Here is a 21967-nt window from a genome sequence, read left to right as displayed (position 1 = left end):
TTAAGATTTGTCTATCTTTTACCAGGGAAGGTTGGGCCGCCGAAGCAGCCCGAGGGTTAAAAGAGAGCAGGCACTGACACTTGCCCTCCGGAGCGCGGAGCTCCAGCTAAAAGTTCCGCCCACCTAAGGGTCTCAGGGGGCCAGAACAGACTCTGCACCAGGTGCCATACTTGCAGGGGCACCCTGAGTTTGTAAAGGCGCACACGAGACCAGGCAGAATGCTTGAACTCGGCCCCCACCGGGAGAGCCAAACACACCGAAGCACCTTCAAGTCACAGTGACTCTGGCTTTCCCCACAAGAAAGAAGTACCCAATAATAGGAAAACCGCTGGAATAAAACCTCAAACCTTTTGGGACGATTCGGAATAAAGGGGGTGCCCCATAATGGCCCAAGGAACCCATTCCAAGGCAAAAGAGTATTTGCATATGTGCCTCCCACTTGGTCTGCTTAATGAACTGAATGTCCTCATTGCCTGGCGCCTCTGTAAACCGCCCTGTCTGCCAGTAGAAGGCAGTGCCTAGCGGGAGACATGACGTGTCAGTCTACCCGTTGTCATCTCCCGGGCGGGAGAAGTAACGAAAAATGGGATTTTGATCGACCAACCGTGTGGGGGCGGTGTTGTAAGATGTTATGAATCTATTTTTGACCAAAAGAAGGGTGCCCACCCTTTTCGGGTGGGCTGGGTTCAAAAATTAGAGCAGGCTTTTGGAGAAATTGCGGGGCCGAACCAAGGAGTGTGGAGTTGGAGGGAGCGAGAGTCGAGTTAGCCCTTTTACGAGCTATCTCATCAAGCTTTCCCAAGAAGCATCTCCCTGGCGGAAGGCCTCTCCTGGTGGTGTAGGCTCGGAGAAGCCCACCCAAAGGAGTAACTGGCCGCACTCAATACCCTCCTCACCATGGTTTCCATCGCATGGTCAGGTTAGCGTGAGGGACGGGAAGAAAAAGAAAAACCCCCCACACTGCTTTGCACAGGGTCATTTGCATCTCCCACACCCACCAATAGACTACTGGCACCACATTAAGGGCACGACCCCACAGGAAGTGGGAACCTCCAGGCAACGCAGAACCCTCCCCTGCCAATCCAAACTTTGATTGACAGACAGAGACCCTTAGGTTGAGTGTCAATGGGAACCTAAGTTTTCCTTATGTGTTTGTTGTTGCTTATGTTCTATCTTTTACCAAGTAAAGGGGGAGTCCCCCCCTCCCAGTCAGGGAGGGACTCCAATAGGCCCTAAAAGAGAACCACGCTTAAGCGGGTTCTCCGGAGCCCAAACGGGCTCCCGATTAAAATATGGGAAGCGATCCCTGGGTCTACTTCCCCGAACCTACACACCAGGAGAGGCCTTTCCGTGGCCACACTCCCCGGTTCGGGTTGTAGACCCATGGGTCCGCACGTCCATCGTATGCCGTTCCCCTATGCCAAACCTACAGAGCATGGGAGCGGACTCACTTTAAGATTGAAGAGAGCAGTCCGGAGCCAAACGAGAAAGGGCTGCAAAAGTATAAGGAACTATGACTGTGTATTAGTATTTTGCCTGGAAAGTTTATTATTGTGCTAGAACTGTATAAACTTGGACAGAAGTCTGTAAAAACCTCTCCCAGAACCCTTTGTCCATGACATTTACATAAATATACAGGAAACTCCTTCTGACAGGGTCTCCCCAGACCATGTGAACGGGCCCCCGACCGGGTCCGAGCAGGATCGGAGGCCTCCGTGTTGGGCATGCCCCATGGGTGACTTGACTTCACTATGGGCAGCCTGGATACAAGGGGGGGGGTGGGATATCCGCCGCAGACTCCTCGGCGCCGCCAGCCTCCTCCCCTCCAGAAGGAGACTACAGACAAGCCAAACGAGAAGGGAAACCTCCCCTTTTCCCCAGCGTGGAAGTTATCGAGGGGGGGAGAAGAAGACCGAAGACCAAAAAAGGTCAGACAGATGAGTTATGTACTAGCATAGTGATAGGGTTTGTGTTTTATCATATGTATGAAATATAACCCAGTGATTTTAAATGACTTGCCTTGGGAATCCGTGTATAATATGAAATGCTTATTGCCTGTCTAATCAATTATGGCAGCCTAGCCGGTCTAGACTGCACACATGATTTCTGCTTTTAAGTAACTTTTTATTCGAATACCTTGTATTTGGAGATTTACCATGTGTTTTTTTTTTTTTTTATGGATTTTAATAATGCTATATTCTGCTTTTAAGTAACCCTTTAAATTTAAATACTTTGTATTATGAGATCTTATTATGTGCCTTTATGAATTTTTAATACTGTTATATGAACCCTTGGTTCAGATACTGTGTATTGTGAAATTTTACTATGTGTTTTAATAATGCTATATGAAATATTGAATATGTACAATGTATCCCAGAAGGCCTCCCTGTAAGCACGAACGCCAAGGAAGGATCTGATGGCCCATTGGCATTTTTAAATTATGTTTTTGAGTAGTTTTAGATAGTGGCTCCAACCTTTTTGCAGGTAGCCGGTATTCCATAGTAGATTCCCCATGCTTCAAGGGTTTACCGCCCTCTTAACGGAGCCCCGTTTTTTTTTTTGTTTTTTTTTATTTTTATCCGTTGCATATGCGAGACTTCGCCACTAGGCGGTGACGTCAGTCTCGAGGGGGGGAACTGTGAGGAAAAACCCCCTACTTTTCATAATATGTGCACATCATGATCACCAGCATGGTTGCCAGGGCGCCTGGAGAAGTAAGCTTGCACCCGCCTGGCCAGTGAATGCGAGTGATGCTACCCAGGAACTACATAAGACTCCCGTGTACCTATTAACAAGTATATGAGCGCTTGAGTCAGGCACAGAGTGTCTGCAGCCGCGTTCTAACTTTTCCCCACCATCGCGTGGAACCCGCCATGGCAAGGAGGAGGCTACGCCGCCACGGAGCTGTCCAGGCGAACGGTGTGAAGCGTTAAGCATGGAAACCACTGTGTTTTGCTTACACCACATGTAGCCATCTTCCTGCCTGGTTGGGCTTCATTCCCTCTATGTGGGAACCTCACGTACACACCTTGAGTCATTCCTAGCCCGCAAGCAACCCACTTAGTTTATGAATGGATTAATGGCTCCACTATTAATCCTGATTGCCCAGTGGTCTCCTAAACAACTGTCTTCACCCCGGAGAGTTGAGGAAGAGGAAGAATCTCTCCTGATACCATCAAGCCTTTTTGTCTACACCGGAATACCTAGGTGCATATCTGATTCTCTATTGTCCCTTTCCCAGTTAATCCCATCTCCTCCCAATCACCCAGTCATTCCCACATTGATACCAACGGAGCCGCCCCAGGCCCTGTCGCAACCTGGAAGTTTCCAGGATGCCCAGGATGAAAGTGATGTTCATTGGTTGAAGTACACACCCAATCAGGTGTCGCCATTGACCCACCATTGGTCCAGCCGATGTCCAGCCTTCTTGGTCATCAGCAGAACCTCCCATTACCACTCCCAGTCACCTCCCATCCCCTCAGGACTAAGGTGACTCTATATAACCTGTGGACTAGCTACCCACAGGTGTGCCTTCTACTCAGTAAACCCCCATTCCCGCTGGGTAGTAACACCCCCGATTCCTGATCAGTTTCGGGACCTTTCCCCCCATTTCCTCATTCGTCGCCATCGGAGCCTTCCATTGGAGTCTGCGAGAGGTAGTATTGCCCTGTATGTCAATTCCTTTATGTTCCCCTATCGATCTCTCTATTTTTCCTAGACCTGTATGAATGTGTGATTGATTTTGTACCTTGTGTGAACGAACTATTGTTTCAAATAAACCACAATTGATTTTATTAAATTAGAGTTCTTTATTGAGCATTGACTCTCTGATCGGTTGAGCCTCGTATACACAGATAACAAAGATTCCGTTGTGGGGCTAGCTGTCTCTCACTCTAATTCCCCAATCTCATTTTGAGAGCAGTTTCCCTAACAAAGACTTATGGTGACCCAAGCAAGGGGCTTCCAAGGCAAGGGAGAAGCAGAGGTGGTTGGCCACTGCCTTCCTCTGCAGAGTCTTCCTTGGTGGTCTCCCATCCAAGACTTATGGTGACCCCAGCAAGGGGCTTCCCAGGCAAGGAGAAGCAGAGGTGGTTTGCCATTGCCTTCCTCTGCAGAGCCTTCCTTGGTGGTCTCCCATCCAAGTTCTAGCCAGGCTAATCCTGCTTAGCTTTTGAGATCTGATGAAAGTGGGGTGTATCATACCACCCGCCATCCTTAAGGATAGATTTTTTTTAAAAAAAAATTCCCTCCTGTAGTAGGAGAGAGAAAGAAAGAAAAAGTTGTACCTCTTATTCAGACTCTGAAAGTGTGGTTAATTTTGCTGCCATTCTGTGAAGAGCAATGAAAGAAAGATTCATAGAGATAAGCAGGGCTTTCTTTGTAGAAAAAGCCCAGCAAGAACTAATTTGCATATTAGGCCACACACCCCTGACATCACCATTGTTTCACATAGGGCTTTTTGTAGAAAAAAACTCAGCAGGACCTCATTTACATATTAGGCCACACCCCCTGGCACCAAGCCAGCTGGAACTGCGTTCCTGCTCAAAAAAAGCCCTGACGATAAGTCTATCAATAGCTTCTAGTTGACTTCTGGAAAAATGGCGCAGTGACACAGTGCACAGAGCTGGGGTTCCTCAGCAGGTGCACTGATTACTAGCCTTAGAGGGGACTCCTTGCCAGGGGTGCCCCTAAAGGAGAATCGGTAAGGTTCTCTGCAGCAAAGGGAATTGGTTAGAACAAGAGAGGAGAGGCGGAGGCCCCCCTTGCCAAACTTCTAATCTGTCCCATGCCGAGGCTAGTAAGCGCTTTGGCGACTCAACTGGGTCTCCGGAGTTTGTTGGATGAAGAGCTAAAAAAATCTCATCCAACTAATTTAACCCCAACAGAAGAAGTGGACGGTTCCATCGCTATTGGGCAAACTAATAGATAACATACCAATAAAAAACCTAACTGTGAGGAGAGGGCTGATGGCTGCGCGGAGTTGAGCCGGAGAGACGTGGTGGTGACAGTGCAGCGGAGCGGCGGTGGCAGTGGAGGGTTTCGAGATGGAGAGACAGAGAGAAGTTGTGGTGGTATCGGTGGCCGTGATAGCGGCGGCAGTGCAGTGACAGTGGCGTGGAAGGAGTGGAGCAGGACAGAGACGGAGAGAGGGAGAGTGGCGTGTAGAGAAGAGGTGATCGGAATGTGGAGGTGGTGAGTGAAAAGTTGAGGAAGAGGTGTGGAGAGAAGTGATGAGACGGATGGGATAGTGGTGAGGAGTGACTGAAAGAAAAAGTCGCCATCTTGGTGAAAACGAAAGGGGGGAGAGGTGGTTCTTAGCGAACATGCGGCTGCCTCTTCCCTGAAGAAAGGGTGTGCAGTTCATTGTTGTTTTGCACCAGACTGTAGAAGATTGGTGAGCCCAACAGAAGGACGTAGGTTGACTTGAGCTGTTTTTTGGACTGAGAGGGGGGAGATGTAAAACCCATTAACTGAGCTCATTTATTAGCGGAGAGTTGTATGGACGGTATTGTGGGGGATTGTGGGGGGAAAAAGCAGGAAGAAGGAAGGATATAAGTGTTTTGGGAGATGCTCTAGAGACAAAACTTGTTGCCAGGGAGGAGGAAGTAAGACAGAAACATTGAAAAACAACTTTATTAAAGCTGGTAAACGCTTGGAAACCAATTAATTTGAATTACTTTGTTTGGTGTAGTGGTTAAGTGTGCGGACTCTTATCTGGGAGAACCGGGTTTGATTCCCCACTCCTCCGCTTGCACCTGCTGGAATGGCCTTGGGTCAGCCATAGCCCTGACAGAGGTTGTCCTTGAAAGGGCAGCTGCTGTTAGAGCCCTCTCCAGCCCCACCCACCTCACAGGGTGTCTGTTGTGGGGGAGGAAGGTAAAGGAGATTGTGAGCCGCTCTGAGACTCTTCGGAGTGGAGGGCGGGATATAAATCCAATATCATCTTCAATATCTTCTTCTTCTTAAATAAATCAAGCATAGATTGTGTCAATGATTTAATAGTAATAATAGATATGGATTCATGATTTAATAGAAATGTCTGATTGTGGTCTGTGATTGAGGTAATTATTTACTGGTTGTAAATCTGAAAATTGATTAGAGTGAGGTAGTGAGTGAATTGATAAGTGAATAGAAGGAACTAAGTGAATAAATTGACTAGAATTGATTTAAATTGATTACTATGGGTAAGGTGTCTATAGATGTGCTATATAAAGAAGTGTTAAATAAGAAGTAATAACAAAGCAGTAATTTACTTTTGATTGTAAACTGAAGAACTGATGGAAGCAAGTTAGGAATGAATTGGTAAACATACAGAAGGGGCAAGGCTGATTACAACTGGTTAAGTGATTTTAGTTGACTAGACTGGGCAAAGAAGTTGAACTGATTGAAATTGATTAGATCACAGAAGTGATACTTAAGAAGTATTATAAGTCTTAAGATTTACAGAATTCTAGAACGTATTGATTAAAGTATATTCTACAGTTCACAGTATATAGAACAAATATACTGCCAAGACTACGGTAGAGAAGAAAGAGTCAGAAATGGGGAGGGGAAAGAACTTAGACCCTAGGATCAAAATAGCTGGTCAAGGAGCCTCGCCTGGGGTACCCAAGTCAGTAGTTACAACAATGAATCAAGATGCTATTGAAAAATTACAGAATATGATGGTGGCAGGTTTTAAAAAAACCAAGAAACATTAGAGGGGATCAAGGGGGAGCTTAAAGAAGAATTAAGAAAGACTAATGAAAAGGTTGATGAGTTTCAAAAACAATTTATTAATTAACAGCCAACAAATTCATAAAGTATCAGTTAATGTGGAAGAATTGGATGTCCACACATACACACACACACACACACACACATATATATATATACTGTGGCTAATAGCCACTAATGGACCTCTGCTCCATATTTTTATCCAATCCGCTCTTGAAGCTGGCTACGCTTGTAGCCGCCACCACCTCCTGTGGCAGCGAATTCCACATGTGTGTGTATACACACACACACACACACACACATATTGGCCACTGTGTGACACAGAGTGTTGGACTGGATGGGCCATTGGCCTGATCCAACATGGCTTCTCTTATGTTCTTAATTGATTGTGTGGGAGGGTGCACTCTGTGGCATTAAACACCACTGAAGTTCCTCCCCTTCCTGGGGTCTACCGCAACATCTCCAGGGATTTCTCAGCTTGGAGATGGCAACCCACCACAGGACATACAACACAAGTACACACACCTCTTGGACTTGCTTGCAGCAGGGCTCGCAGTGATGCAAGCAGCCCCTCAGTGGATAGGGTTGTCGGGTCCTCTCTGGCAACTACAGGGGGATGGGAGGACTTACCAGTAGGAAAAAGGCCTCGGCCATGTTGCTAGAGTTGCACAGGAAGTGACATCATCATGCAAGCAACTTTTGGGTGATGCTCTGGCATTTCAGCAAAACCTCTACAGTAAAACCAGGTTCTACCATACAGTTTTTGCCCAGATATCAGACAATCACCCAGAAGTTGCTGGTGTGATGGTGTCACTTCCTGTGTGACACCAGCCACATGGCCTAGACCTTCTCTTTTCTACTAGTAAGTCCCCCGGACGGCCAGCTGATCAGTGGCTGAGGGGCAGGGCCTGGCTGCAGGAGAGCCCCGCCTCCACCAAGGGGTTTGGCAACCCTATCAATGGAGCAAGATGTTACACTCATGTAGAGCTCCGTGCATGCATCTGAGTCTCCTGGCCCATGCCCGAGATTTGTCGAGAAGCCTCCCATGATCTTTAGCAAGACTGTCATGGAGCGTTTAAAGGCTTGGCAAGTCAGCAATGAATGAAGCAGCTAAGCACATCGTAATTATCACACACGAAAAAGTTACTGGGACACGGAACGCCCCGAAGCACCGCTACACTCATCAGCTTTGCCGACTGCACTTGGCAACACCTTTCAAAACACACAGCCCATTCCCTCTCCTGCTCCAGGACTAGCAGACATGCTCTGAAAACCACGAACGCAGCAGTTAGAATAGGTTTGGCACATTTCTAATGATAGTAGGTTTGCCAGCCTCCAAGTGGGGCCTGGACTTTTCCTGGAATGATAACTCATCTCCAGACAACAGAAATTCGTTCCCCTTAGGGTTGCTAACCTGAAGGTGCTGGCAGGAGACCTCCTGGGATGTCAACTGATGATCGGTTCCCCTGGAGACAATGGTCACTTTGGAAGGTGGACCCTACGGCATTATACCCTCTCCTTGCCAAACCCCACTCTCCCCAGACTTCCCCCACCTCCAAATCTTCAGGAATTTCCTAGACTGGAGCTGGCAAGCCAAGTTCCTCTGGAGAAAACGGCAACTTTTTTGGGGGGGGGCATCATGGGGTTACAAGTGATCTCAGACTATAGAGATCAGTTGCCCTGGCGGGGGGAATGGCTACCTTAGGACTCTATGGCATCATAACCATGGCTGTCTAGGATCGCAGGTGCAGCTCTTTCACATCACCTGTCTCCTGACTCTTTTAGCTGGAGATGCTGGGGACTGAACCTGGGACCTTCTGCATGCAAAGCAGAGGCTCTTCCACTGAACCACGGCCCCTCCCAAAGTTGCCTTCTGAACACACATGAAGCTGCCTTATACTGAATCAGAACAGGAGTCCACCAAGGTGAGTCTTGTCAACTCAGACTGGCAGCAGCTCTTCAGGGTCCATCAAGGTGAGTAGTGCCAGTTTGGTGTAGTGGTTAAGTGTGCAGACTCTTATCTGGGAGGCCCGGGTTTGATTCCCCACTCCTCACTTGGACTTGCTAGCATGGGCTTGGGTCATCCATAGCTCTGGAAAAGGTTGTCCATGAAAGAGCAGCTGCTGTGAGAACCCTCTCCAGCCCCACCCACCTCACAGGGTGTCTGTTGTGGGGGAGGAAGGGAAAGGAGATTGTGAGCCGCTCTGAGACTCTTCGGAGTGGAGGGCGGGATATAAATCCATAATCTTCTTCTTCTTCTTCTTCTCTCCAGGGTCCATCAAGGTGAGTATTGTCAACTTAAGATTGGCAGCGGCTCTCCAGGGTCTCAGGTTGAGGGCTTTCACGTTCTCTACTGCCTGGTCCTTTTAACTGGAGATGATGGGGATTGTACCTGTGACCTTCTGCATGCAAGAACAGAGGCTCTTCCTCTGAGCCACAGCCCTGCTTCCACAGCTTCCTTGCTGTGGAGTTCTAAGCCCCCTTGGCAGGATGAGCAACTACCTGAATGTCTGGAAGAACCCAACTGGTTCGTCTGCCAAGAGGAACCATGTTACTGTTGGGGTTTTCAAATGCAAGCCGAGAGCCATCTAACTCAGCTAACTCTCAGCTGCACAGCAGAGCTACAGCGCCAAGCCTCTCTTCCTTCTGTTGGCTGAGGCTCAATTCCATACTGTATCAACTGTTGATAGGGATTTTTTTTGTAGCTGGAACTCCTTTGCATATTAGGCCACACATCCCTGATGTAGCCAGTCCTCCAAGAGCTTACAGTAGGCCCTGTAAGAAGAACCCTGTAAGCTCTTGGAGGATTGCCAACATCAGGGTGTGTGGCCTAATATGCAAAGCAGATCCTGCTACAAAAAAAAGCCCTGACCATTGATATGAAAAAGCACATTCTTAACATCTTGACAGCTTAAGGGAGAGGGGGCATTGTATTCTACTGTTTTAGCAAGGTCCGAACGATCTGTGCCCGAGACTTGCCCAGCTGCCCCCCCACGTGACACAGCTAATCAAGTTCCCCAGACTGGAATACCAGCATCTGCTTGATCTGCAGTTGATATCCCGATGAAGAGTCATACTTCAAAGCAAAGCGGGTGATGTCAACTGCTCAGCCAGCAGAGGTTAGCAAAAGCCCCAACAGCACAGCTCCATTAACAGACAAGATGTACCCAGAGATAGATCGTGGGGCTGCAGTCGCCCAAAAGGCCTGCCATTTCCAACGAGGCACTTGAAACAACAGTTCTTACATTGTTAGACCTGTCTGTTATCTTAGAATAGGCAGCAATGCTTAGAAACAGGTCAAACAGACAAAAAGACACAGAAGCCCAGACATTATTTATTTATTGACCTCATCTGTAGTCTGCCTTTCTCCCCAGAGGGGATCCAGAGTGCTTGACCACATTCTCCTAATCTCCATTTGTTCTTCACAATGCTCTTGCATTGTGTAGGGGGTCAGATTAGATAAGCAACAGAGCAAAGCACCTCCCTTGGGGAAGAAGTAGGGGAAGGAGAGCTAGCTTTGCCAGGCTCTCTCAATTGCACAGCAGAGCTACAGAGCAAAGCCTCTCTTCCTTCTGTTGGTTGAGGCTCAACAAGCCAGTGAGGTGGATTAGGTTGAGTGTGTGTATTTGTCCGTGTCCTTTATAAAGTTTATATCTCTCTACCTGGCATTACATTTTATGATACACACGGCCCAGCCCAGCAAGGGCATGTTTATGTCAAATCCGGCCCTGATAACAAATGAGAAGAAGAAGACCGCAGATTTATACCCCGCCCTTCTCTCTGAATCAGAGTCTCAGAGCGGCTCACAATCTCCTTTATCTTCCTCCCCCACAACAGATACCCTGTGAGGTAGATGAAGATATTGGATTTATATCCCGCCCTCCACTCCAAAGAGTCTCAGAGCGGCTCACAATCTCCTTTCCCTTCCTCCCCCACAACAGACACCCTGTGAGGTAGATGAAGATATTGGATTTATATCCCGTCCTCTACTCCGAAGAGTCTCAGAGTGGCTCACAATCTCCTTTCCCTTCCTCCCCCACAACAGACACCCTGTGAGGTGGTTGGGGCTGAGAGGGCTCTCACAGCAGCTGCCCTTTTGAGGACAACCTCTGCCAGAGCTATGGCTGACCCAAGGCCATTCCAGCAGGTGCATGTGGAGGAGTGGGGAATCCAACCCGGTTCTCCCAAGTAAGAGTCCGCACACTTAACCACTACACCAAACTGAGTGTGACATCCCTGCTCTAATCCATGATTGCCCACGTTGGAATAACATTCTGTGACCGACAAATATGGCTACTCCTCTAGAATCTTCTCAGCGTGGCTTTCTTCCGATTTCCCGCTATATCTGCCCCGGGGCTGCAGCAAGCATCGACATTTATGCGCAACGAACGGAAACTGGTTTTTAGCAGTTTCTGTTTGCTGTGCGAAAACTCCGATGCTTGCTGCAGCCCCGGGGCAGATAGCGAGAAATCGAAAGGAAGCTGCACTGAGAAGACGAACGTGAGAGCGGCATAAGGTGAGTGCAAAATCAGTCTGAGGCTCTTCAAGAGGTGTCCAGAGATGGGGCCGGTTAGTAATTTACCTGCCATGCAATTCACAAGCAGTACAATCACAGTGGAAATCATACACGGTGGAGACAGGCAGGTGGGTAAACGACACAAGCAAAATATTTATTTGGCAAGTATAATTTAAGCTCCTCCAGCACAGACAAACATACAGACTGAAACCCATCCCGCATTTTACAGCAGCATCTCAATCATAGGGCGATTTGATTCATCTCAGCGGGGTGATGTCGAATTTACGAGCTGGACCACTGGTGTACCAAGACTGGAAGAAAACAAATCTCCCGACGCTTCCAGGAAAGGAAGGGTCTTGTGGGAGCACCGTCTCTCTCTGAAGCTCTTGCAGACATCATTCCAAAGAGCTATTCCGGCAGGACTCCCTGACATAAAAGGCATGGCATTTCGGGAGGCAAGGAGCTAGAGCATCGTCCTGCGAAACAATATCACAATATGAAAAACCTCTCCTGCTAGAAAGCCAGCAAACCGTCTCTAGATTTACAAAACTACCCAATCTTGTGCCATCCAGTTTTAACCAAGCTGGGTATCAATAGTTAGTCCTACCCAGTTCTCTCTTTCACAATTAGATATACGCAAGCAAACGACTGGTAAAGGTAGCGAGAACGTTAGATGCCCTGATTCACGAAGGGAACAGACTGGCCAAGGTCCCGTTACGCAAAGATGTATCAACCAAGACCCCCCCAGAAAGCAGAAGGACTACAGCCCACACAGTGGAGAGAAGACGCTTTCTACTCAGAGCACGTTGGCGGCCAGCAAGCGTCAGTTGTCATTGCAAGAGCCTGTGTAAGAAAGAGCGAAGATAAAGATGTCAAAACTTCCCCACTTTGCAATATTACGAGCCATGATGAGCGGGATTAGCGATCGCTGAGCATGCCGTGCAATGATTTCTGTCCACCCTAACAAAGGCAAGCAGCAAACTTGGTCACTGATGCCTGGGAATGAGCTTAAGAAAAGGACAACCATCCAATCGATAAGGGAATGAAGCTTCTTAGTGAATGTCCTCATGGAAGGATCAAGGTGGATGTCAAAGACTAGAGCAGAAGACCAAAGTGGGGTTGTCCAACAGTTGAGTTAACATGCGTGTCCCTAATTTTCCTATTATCGTCTATCGCTGTGGTTTGGGGGTTAGGTCAGAAGGGGAAAATAAAACCAAGTGCCATTCTACAGCTCTGCACTCTTTCACTCCGTGCAAGTTTGTGTGCATGGATTTCGAGTGCATTCGAACCCAATGAAATGCAAACAGAAATGGGTCGACATACACATTTCATCACCCCATGGTTGCGTTTAAGAACAGCATTTTCCACGGACCAGGGTCCTTTCTGGACAGCAACGGACGATTGTGCTTATGACTGGAGAGTGTTATTTCAGAGGGCTCAGAGGTGGAGAAAAAGGTGTGAATCTACAACTTCATATAGAGGTGACCTGACCATACAGCTAAGAGCTAAGGCTTATGTCCCGGGGCCTCTGGTTTGCCAATGCAGAAGAAATATCACGGTGAAACGTGCGCCCAGAGAAAAAGTGAATGTGCGCCTTTGGAGAAAGACAACGCTCCATGTGAGAGCAGCTTCTAAAGTTGTGATATAGTTGCACCTTTAAGTCAGGCGCAAGTGAGTACAGGCTGAAATCAGTGTAAATTTGACCTCTTGGCGGCTGTGCTATGTACCATGGATACAGAAAAGAAGTCTGGCGGAAAGGTAAATCGCAGAACATGAAATAAACTCGACGATTTCTGCGGACGCTGTGGGACATACCAACATTTGGGGTTCTTTAGACGTCCTCTGAAACAAACGATCTTGAAGACAATTCAGCCACAAAGTACCAACAACTAGTAAAACATAAAGTTTTGTCCCCGCTTAGTACAATGTAACTCAGATTACAAAGAATACACCATGCTTAAGCGCTTCCTTCTAAGCGAGGATGTTCTAATTAGCTGCTGGATGTCAGAGAATTCTGCATGCTGAGCTGACCAGATAACGTGGCAACCAAGAGCTCCAGGCAGGCTCTGAAAAATGTCCAGATTACAATGGAAAGATACAAGTACAGATACAAGTTACATTCCCCCAGCCACCCTCGGTTCCTTACTATCGCATTGACCCTTTTTCTCTGTGGATCAGAATTTCTCTCCTGAGCTACATAGGTTGTTATTGCACAGAAACATTAACCGAACTCAATTAGTCCGCATTTATTGCAATGCAGGATGTTTATTCAAATTCAGGAACGCTCTACCCTCCCTAACCATCTACCTATAGATGGACTGCATAGCCAGGAAGACCTGGTGTTTCAATAAACATGATAGGGGAGAAGGTGGAGGGGGGGACATGATGGAGAATATATATGCACAAGACACCCACTGGGTAGAAATTTCTCTCCGGAAAGTTACATCAACGAGGTAACGATTTCATGTTTTCTTGCCTTAAAGTGAGTTAAAAATGGTTCTGATGAGTTCTGGAAAGCGAACCAGTTTGCGCAACCATATAGGGACTTACTTTCCATATGTGGTAACGCTATCTGTATAGGACTGGACTGAACGTGAACGGACCAAGTTCCATCAGGGGCTTCTATTTCTTTGCTGTTTGGCAGTTTAGGGCACTCCAAGATCTCATGTCCTGATGGTGAAGTAAACTGGATCTGGGTGCCACAGTGGATCATCTCTCAAATTACTATTTTGCCAGAAGAACATTATGCCTGGAGCATCAAAAAACAAACAAACCCCCCAATTCGACACATACCGAACACAAAACCCCAGTGTGGACCTCTGAACTGATCCCAAGGCTGAGAATGGATGTAGGGGGAGATCCAGGGGTGGAGTTCAAGCAGGAGCTCCTTTGCATATTAAGCCACACCCCACTCTGATGTAGCCAATCCTCCAAGAGCTCACAAGGCTCTTTTTTGTAAGCTCTTGGAGGATTGGCTACATCAGAGGGGTGTGGCCTAATATGAAAAGGAGCTCCTGCTAGTATTTCACCTCTGGGGAGATCCATGCCATGTTCTGAGCCTCTGACCAATTCCCTACTAGGCTTGTTCCGGCATCGTAGCTCTTTTTCCGCTGATGCTTCCATCTGATTTCACACAAGCCACCTCTTTCCCGCAGCAAGCAGTTTTCAAAGGATCTTGCTTGCCACGGGAAAGAGGCTGGGTGAGTCGCAGCTCCGTGGCAGCTTGTGCGAAATTGGAAGGAAGCATCGGAGGAAAAAGAGCTCCGACAGCGGAACAAACCAAGTGGGGAATCGGTCTCTGTTTCCCACGCATTCAAAACATGCTATAATATTCTTAGAAGCTGTAGAGCGGAAAGTAACTTGGGAAACTGTGCCCATCTGGGAGACGGCAATGAATAACCTTCAGCTGGACTAATGCTGATCTCCTAGCTAGTGCAGAAGCCTACGTCCAAGAAACGAACAACAAAAGTCCAGACTTTTATTTCCGCAGCTCTACAGTAATCATTGTAGTGAAGAAGAATGTTCTCCGATACGCTAATTGAAAAATGAGAAAAATCCATTTCCTCGGTACACTCAGCCCCATCTCTTCAAATACACAAATGCAGCTGTCTCAAATTGCTGTCAGCCAACTGTGGCTATCTCCTGGATGCACCTCTACGAAAACAACCACAATCCCAGCCTGGAAAGCAACATATGGGGCGGGGGAAGGGGGGAGGTGGGGAGGGCGATATGGTATGCTACGTTTACAACTCGCTCTAGAGGACTGGATCCATGGCGCGGATGTGAACGCTGGGCAGGCAGAACCACGAGAGGGGAAGTTCCCTGCTCGCACTGTCTTCGTGGAATTTGATGTTCAAGTAGAAATCGCCCGTGTAGAGGAAAAGGAGGGCGCCGATGCACACCGAGTTCTCCGTGGGTTTCACCTGGAAGAGATGGCTAGGGGTTAATACATTTATTTCTAATAAACTGAAATATCCATTGACAACAGGAAGCAGTGGTTTTTATTAAAATGTTTTTATATCCCCTTTCTACCTGATCGCAGTCCCCCAAGACAGGGCTTTTTTGTAGCAGTAACTCCTTTGCATATTAGGCCACATACCCCTGATGTAGCCAATCCTCCGAGAGCTTACAGGGCTCTTCTTACAGGGCCTACTGTAAGCTCCAGGAGGATTGGCTACATCGGGGGGATGGTGGTCCTCTGACACCAAGTGTGCAGTTTTGGGAGAGACACACATGGAGTGGTGAGGGAGGTAGGGGACAAATCAAAGTCCTCCCCTTCCCCTACCCATGTTCTAAAAACACTTGGTGGGCTCCAAGAAGAAGATGAAGAAGATAAGATGAAGATATTGGATTTATACCCCGCCCTCCATTCTGAATTTCAGAGTCTCAGAGTGGCTCACAATCTTCTTTATCTTCCTCCCCAACAACAGACACCCTGTAAGGTGGGTGGGGCTGAGAGGACTCTCCCAGCAGCTGCCCTTTCAAGGACAACCTCTGCCAGAGCTATGGCTGACCCGAGGCCATTCCAGCAGCTGCAAGTGGAGGAGTGGGGAATCAAACCCAGTTGTCCCAGATAAGAGTCCGCACACTTCACCACTACACCAAACTGGCGTAAGTGTTGGTAGCCCCCATGGTGCCCACGAGTGCCGCGCTGGGGGACCCACGTCATACAGTATGCGATATCTGGAAGGTGCCAAAGATCGCAGAACATAAATAAGGCTATTGTTATAAAAAGGAGGCTCTCAGCGGCTTTATTAGGAGGTCAGGGGCATCCTGATTCAGCAAGTCCCAATTAAGAAAGTTGCGATAAATTATCGTGTCCAAAGTTTATATTGATTGCTTCAGTCACAGGACAATACACAAACTACACAATGGCAACAACACAGTAACTAGACACACAAATGGATGCAGAAATTCAAATCTGATTTTTTTTTTTTTAAAGTTAACTGATTCTAATCCTTTCTGTCCGCCAGCTTCAGGCAGCTTCCAAGTCTGGTTTAAACAAAACAAAACAGAGCAATAGCAATTAGGGAAACCATCAAACCAGAAAGTCAAAACCCTGGACATGGCTGTAACATCAATCAATAACATTTTAAATATCCTAGTAGAATCCTTCCTCAAAATGTGAGCCCTGTTTGTTTTTCGAAAGGTTAAAAAACTGAGGTCTTCTAGCAGGTCATTCTATAACTGGTCCCCGAGAGACATTTCTTTTTTTAATTCCAAGAGAATCTCTTAACAGGCCAACTGGGGAGTCATACTAAATGTCTCTGGGAATGGTTTATGGGGGGAAAGAAAGGCTCAAACCAAGACACTGAACCGGGCCTGGAAACCTATCAGTCATTGTTGCAACAGAGGCCGATTGTTTTCTCCTCTCCCTGAGGGACGGAGAAGTAGGAAAGCATTCCGTGCAAACTGCAGGTTATTTACTCATTTTTCCTCTCCTCTGTTTTATCCTCACTACAACCCTGTGAGGTAGCTTTGGGCAGTGAGTATGCAACTGGGCGCCATAGTCACTAAGCAAGCTTCCATGGCAGGATGGGGATTCAGACCTGGATTTCACAGACCCTCGTCCGGGGGTGGCCAAACTTGTTTAACATAATAGCCACAAAGAATAGATGTCAGATGTTTGAGAGCCACAAGGAAGGAAGGAAGGAAGGAAGGAAGGAAGGAAGGAAGGAAGGAAGGAAGGAAGGAAGGAAGGAAGGAAGGAAGGAAGGAAGGAAGGAAGGAAGGAAGGAAGGAAGGAAGGAAGGAAGGAAGGAAGGAAGGAAGGAAGGAACATATATGAACATATGAAGATATGAAGCTGCCTTCTACTGAATCAGACCTTTGGTCCATCAAAGTCAGTATTGTCTTCTTAGACTGGCAGCAGCTCTCCAGGGTCTCAAGCTGAGGTTTTCCACACCTATTTGCTTGGACCCTTTTTTGGAGATGCCAGGGATTGAACCTGGGACCTTCTGCTTCCCAAGCAGATGCTCTACCACTGAGCCACCGTCCCTCCAGGAAGGAAGGAAGGAAGCTAGGGGAGGGAGGAGGTAGAAAGAAAGCAACTTTAAATGCATTCTCCAATTGGCTTGGATTGGAGAAGTGATTTAAAGAGACAAATGCCTTTTCCAAGCCAGCTGATGGGTTGGTGGGGGGTTTGAGAGCCATGCATGAAAGAGCCACAATTTGGCCTACCCTGCCTTAGTCTGACATTCTGACCACAAAACCCGCTGGCTCCCTGACTGCATGGAATCAATTACAAAATGGCCACCACAGGAGGTGGAGACAAACAGTGGAAGCCCAAGAACAGAGAGGTCAAGAGAAATATTTTGAGAAAATATACTGGAAGGGAGAGAGAGGGGGAGGATGAATCCAACACTGCGGCAACAGCTACAACCTCTGGGTGATAGCTGGAGATCTCCTGGGATTACAACAGATCTCCAGTTGACAGAGATCAGTTCACTTGGAGAAAATGGCTGCTCTGAAAGGTAGGCTCTATGGTAGGGATGTCAAAGGTGTGGCCCACGGGCCAAACTGGCCCACTCAGGGGTTCAATCAGGCCCACAGGGCCCTCTTCTCCCCCCTCCTGACCTCACCGTGCAAAGCTCCGAGACTGCTGACGACATTCCTAGCTCCTTCTGCCTTCTTTTTGCAAAGGCTAAAGCTGAAAGCAAAGCTGCAAAGAAAATGCAGAATGGATTTTCGTTTCAGGCTTCTGGGCAGAGCAGATATGAACAGAAAATCCACTCCACGTTTACCTTGCAACTTTGTCTATGTGTTTTAATGGAGAGGAACTTTCCAGCGTTTCTCTGGCCAGCTGAAGCTTCCTGGAGTTGAGTCGTTGCAAACCAAGCATTGACGCTTGGAACCAGCTTTGTCTCTTCTCAGTGGAATGAGAACCAATGCCTAGTGGCACTAACTTGGGAACCCACAGCCAAAGGGGAGTTATTACACTGGAGAGCCATTGCTATTCTGAGTAGACACGGATGGGTGGGGGAGAAGCTTGCAATGCCTTGCCATTTCATGTTTTCCCAAGCTGAGAGCATTTTATTTTATTTTTAAGTTTCTGCTGTGATCCTTGTGCTTTTTCTTGATGTTTTATTTTTAAAACTGCATTGCAAAATCCCACTATCCCCCCTTTCTGTTTCAAACAAAATATTGCAAGAGTATTAAGCATGTTTGTATTTTAAGTTTTAAAAAATGATATCTTTAATTGTGTTGGCCTGTGTCTTCTATAAAGTCTATCTCTGCTATCTGTGGCAATAACATTTTAGGACACGCATGTCTCGGTCCCCACAATGTCCCATTTATGTCAGATCCGGCAATCCGAGCAAATGAGCTTGACACCCCCGCTCTATGGCATTATATCCCACTGAAGCCCTTCCCCTTCCCAAACTTCCCTTGGCTCCACCCCCAAATCTCCAACCTGGAGGTGGCAATCTTAGTGACAACTGCCACCGAAACATGGTTCTGAGTCAGTCTCACGGGGCAGGTCCACGCATAGTATTTCACAGTAGTCAAGCCAACAGGTTACAAAGGTATTTGCAAGAATGGCCAAATCTTCATCCATAAAAAGGGCCCACAAGACAAGTCGGAAAGTAGCCCTGGCCACCACTAACAATAGGCTTGCAAACTCCGGGTAACAAGAACGCAAACGCCCTAGGGATTATTGAACCTCACTGAGTTTTTGGGTTCCCACAGTTAGCATTAAGATTGAAGACAACCACAAGAGAGGCAACAGGGACCAACCCTTGCAAGCTCCAGAATCCATTTTGCATTTTTCATGCAAGGGGGAGTGAAGGGAATGCTAACAGACAGGTCTACTCAAAACCGTTTCTTAATGCCTCTTCTCCATTAGCTACAGTGTGGTTTTAATATTTTATTAGAGCATTTCAAGCCACACTACAGTTGAGAGATTAGCGCTAAACGCAGCCTAATCTGATGCATCTTTAGCCAGAAGATAAACCCTCTTGAGTTGTATTCCAACGTAAGTATGTTCAGGACTAAAGTCTTACTTTCATTCATACGTAGCCTGTTTCTCTCAGACTGTATTCATTTTTGTTCAGTTGCATTTGTATGAAACTGAAATTCCTTATGCTTACGATGTAGCAATATAGAGCCAGTTTGGTGTAGTGGTTAAGTGTGCGGACTCTTATCTGGGAGAACCGGGTTTGATTCCCCACTCCTCCACTTGCACCTGCTAGCATGGCCTTGAGTCAGCCGTAGCTCTCACAAAGGTTGTCCTTGAAAGGGCAGCTGCTGGGAGAGCCCTCTCAGCTGCTGTGAAAGCGTATCTGTTGTGTGTGTGTGGGGGGGGGGGAGATAAAGGAGATTGTGAGCTGCTCTGAGACACTATAGGTGCAGTGGTTAAGTGTGCGGACTCTTATCTGGGAGAACCGGGTTTGATTCCCCACTCCTCCACTTGCATCTGCTAGCATGGCCTTGGGTCAGCCATAGCTCTGACAGAGGTTGTCCTTGAAAGGGCAGCTGCTGTGAGAGCCCTCTCCAGCCCCACCCACTTCACAGGGTGTCTGTTGTGGGGGAGGAAGGTAAAGGGGATTGTGAGCTGCTCTGAGACTCTGAGATTCGGAGAGGAGAGTGGGAAATAAATCCAATATCTTCATCTACCTCACAGGGTGACTGTTGCGGGGGAGGAAGGGAAAGGAGATTGTGAGCTGCTCTGAGACTCTTCGGAGTGGAGGGTGGAATATAAATCCAATATCTTCATCTACCTCACAGGGTGTCTGTTGTGGGGGAGGAAGGTAAAGGGGATTGTGAGCTGCTCTGAGACTCTGAGATTCGGAGAGGAGAGTGGGAAATAAATCCAATATCTTCATCATCATCTTCGTCAAAAGACTTCCTAGGATTGACTGTGAAAAACTGCTAGCTCCAGGTGGGGTAATACCTGGAGCTTTGGAGGGGGGGACTTGGGGAGCAAAGGGACTTCGATCGGGTATAATGCTAAAGAGTCTACCTTCCATAGTGGCTATTTTCTCTAAATAGGTTGCCAGGTCCCCCCTGACCAATGGTGAGAGATCAGGGGGAAGGGTTGCCGTATCGAGGTTGGGAAACTCCTGGAGATTTGGGGATGGAGCCTGGGGAGGACAGGAACCTCAGTGGGGCACCATGCCACAGAGTCCACCCTCCAAAACATCCATTTTCTTCAGGGGGGGTGGATCCCTGTAGTCCGGAGATGAGCTGTAATTCTGGGGGGGTCCCCAGGTCAAACCTGGAGGCTGGCATCCCTATCTCCAGGTGAACTGATCTGTCACCCGGAGATAAATTGTAATCCCGGGAGATCTCTACAGATTTAAGGTTGCCAAGAACATAAGAAGAGCCCTGCTGGATCAGACCAGTGGTCCATCTAGTCCAGCATCCTGGCTCACACAGTGGCCAAATAGTTCCCCTGGAGGTCCAACAACAGGGCAGAGAGGCCGAGACCTTCATAAGAACATGAGAAGAGCGCTGCTGGATCAGACCAGTGAGGGTCCATCTAGTCCAGCATCCTGTCTTACACAGTGGTCAGCCTGTTTCTCTGGAGGGTCAACAACAGGGCATAAAGGCAAAGGCCATCAGAAGAGCCCTGCTGGATCAGACCAGTGGTCCATCTAGTCCAGCATCCTTTCTCACACAGTGGTCAACCAGTTCCTCTGAATGGTCAACAACAGAGCACAGAGGCTGACGCTTTCCCTTGATGTTGCCACCTGGCTCTGGGATTCAGAGGCTCAGTGTCGCTGACTATGGAGGTCCCCCTCACTCACCATGGCTAGTAGCCACGGATGGACTCACCCTCAATGAATCTATCGAACCCCCCTTTTAAAGATATTTATTCTTGTGGCCATCATGACATCCTCTGGTAGCAAATTCTACATTTTAATAGAAACATCTACTCTTTTTCTTTAGGAACACATCTTGCAGATATGTTAATAAATATAAGAACATAAGAGAAGCCATGTTGGATCAGGCCAATGGCCCATCCAGTCCAACACTGTGTCACACAGTGGCCAAAAAAATTATACACACACACACATAAATACACACTGTGGCTAATAGCCACTGATGGACCTCTGCTCCATATTTTTATCTAACCCCTTCTTGAAGCTGTCTAAGCTTGTAGCCACCACCACCTCCTGTGGCAGTGAATTCCACATGTTAAATCACTCTTTGGGTGAAGAAGTACTTCCTTTTATCCGTTTTAACCCGACTGCTCAGCAATTTCATCGAATGCCCACGAGTTCTTGTATTGTGAGAAAGGGAGAAAAGTACTTCTTTCTCTACTTTCTCCATCCCATGCATAATCTTGTAAACCTCTATCATGTCACCCCGCAGTCGAAGTTTCTCCAAGCTAAGAAGAAGAAGATATTGGATTTATATCCCACCCTCCACTCCAAAGAGTCTCAGAGTGGCTCACAATCTCCTTTACCTTCCTCCCCTACAAGAGACACCCTGTGAGGTGGGTGGGGCTGGAGAGGGCTCTCACAGCAGCTGCCCTTTCAAGGACAACCTCTGCCAGAGCTATGGCTGACCTAAGGCCATGCTAGCAGGTGCAAGTGGAGGAGTGGGAAATCAAACCCGGTTCTCCCAGATAAGAGTCCGTACACTTAACCACTACACCAAACTGGCTCTCCTAAAGAGCCCCAAGCGTTTCAACCTTTCTTCATAGGGAAAGTGTTCCAAACCTTTAATCATTCTAGTTGCCCTTTTCTGGACTTTTTCCAATGCTATAATATCCTTTTTGAGATGCGGTGA

At 47.5% G+C, this 21967-nt stretch overlaps 1 protein-coding gene across 1 annotated transcript in view; it reads right to left on the bottom strand.

The window, feature by feature from the left end:
- Positions 1 to 14976: 14976 nt before the first annotated feature.
- The window catches only part of TRAPPC9 (trafficking protein particle complex subunit 9), a 567308-nt gene continuing 560317 nt past the window's right edge, over positions 14977 to 21967 (bottom strand). Inside the window, 1 exon segment of the mRNA XM_060243197.1 lies at positions 14977 to 15156. Coding sequence (XP_060099180.1) covers positions 14977 to 15156 — 180 coding nt within the window.

Source organism: Heteronotia binoei, chromosome 7 (assembly GCF_032191835.1).
Source record: "Heteronotia binoei isolate CCM8104 ecotype False Entrance Well chromosome 7, APGP_CSIRO_Hbin_v1, whole genome shotgun sequence".
In the NCBI taxonomy this organism is placed as follows: domain Eukaryota; kingdom Metazoa; phylum Chordata; class Lepidosauria; order Squamata; family Gekkonidae; genus Heteronotia; species Heteronotia binoei.
This window is presented reverse-complemented; position numbering and strand designations above follow the sequence as displayed.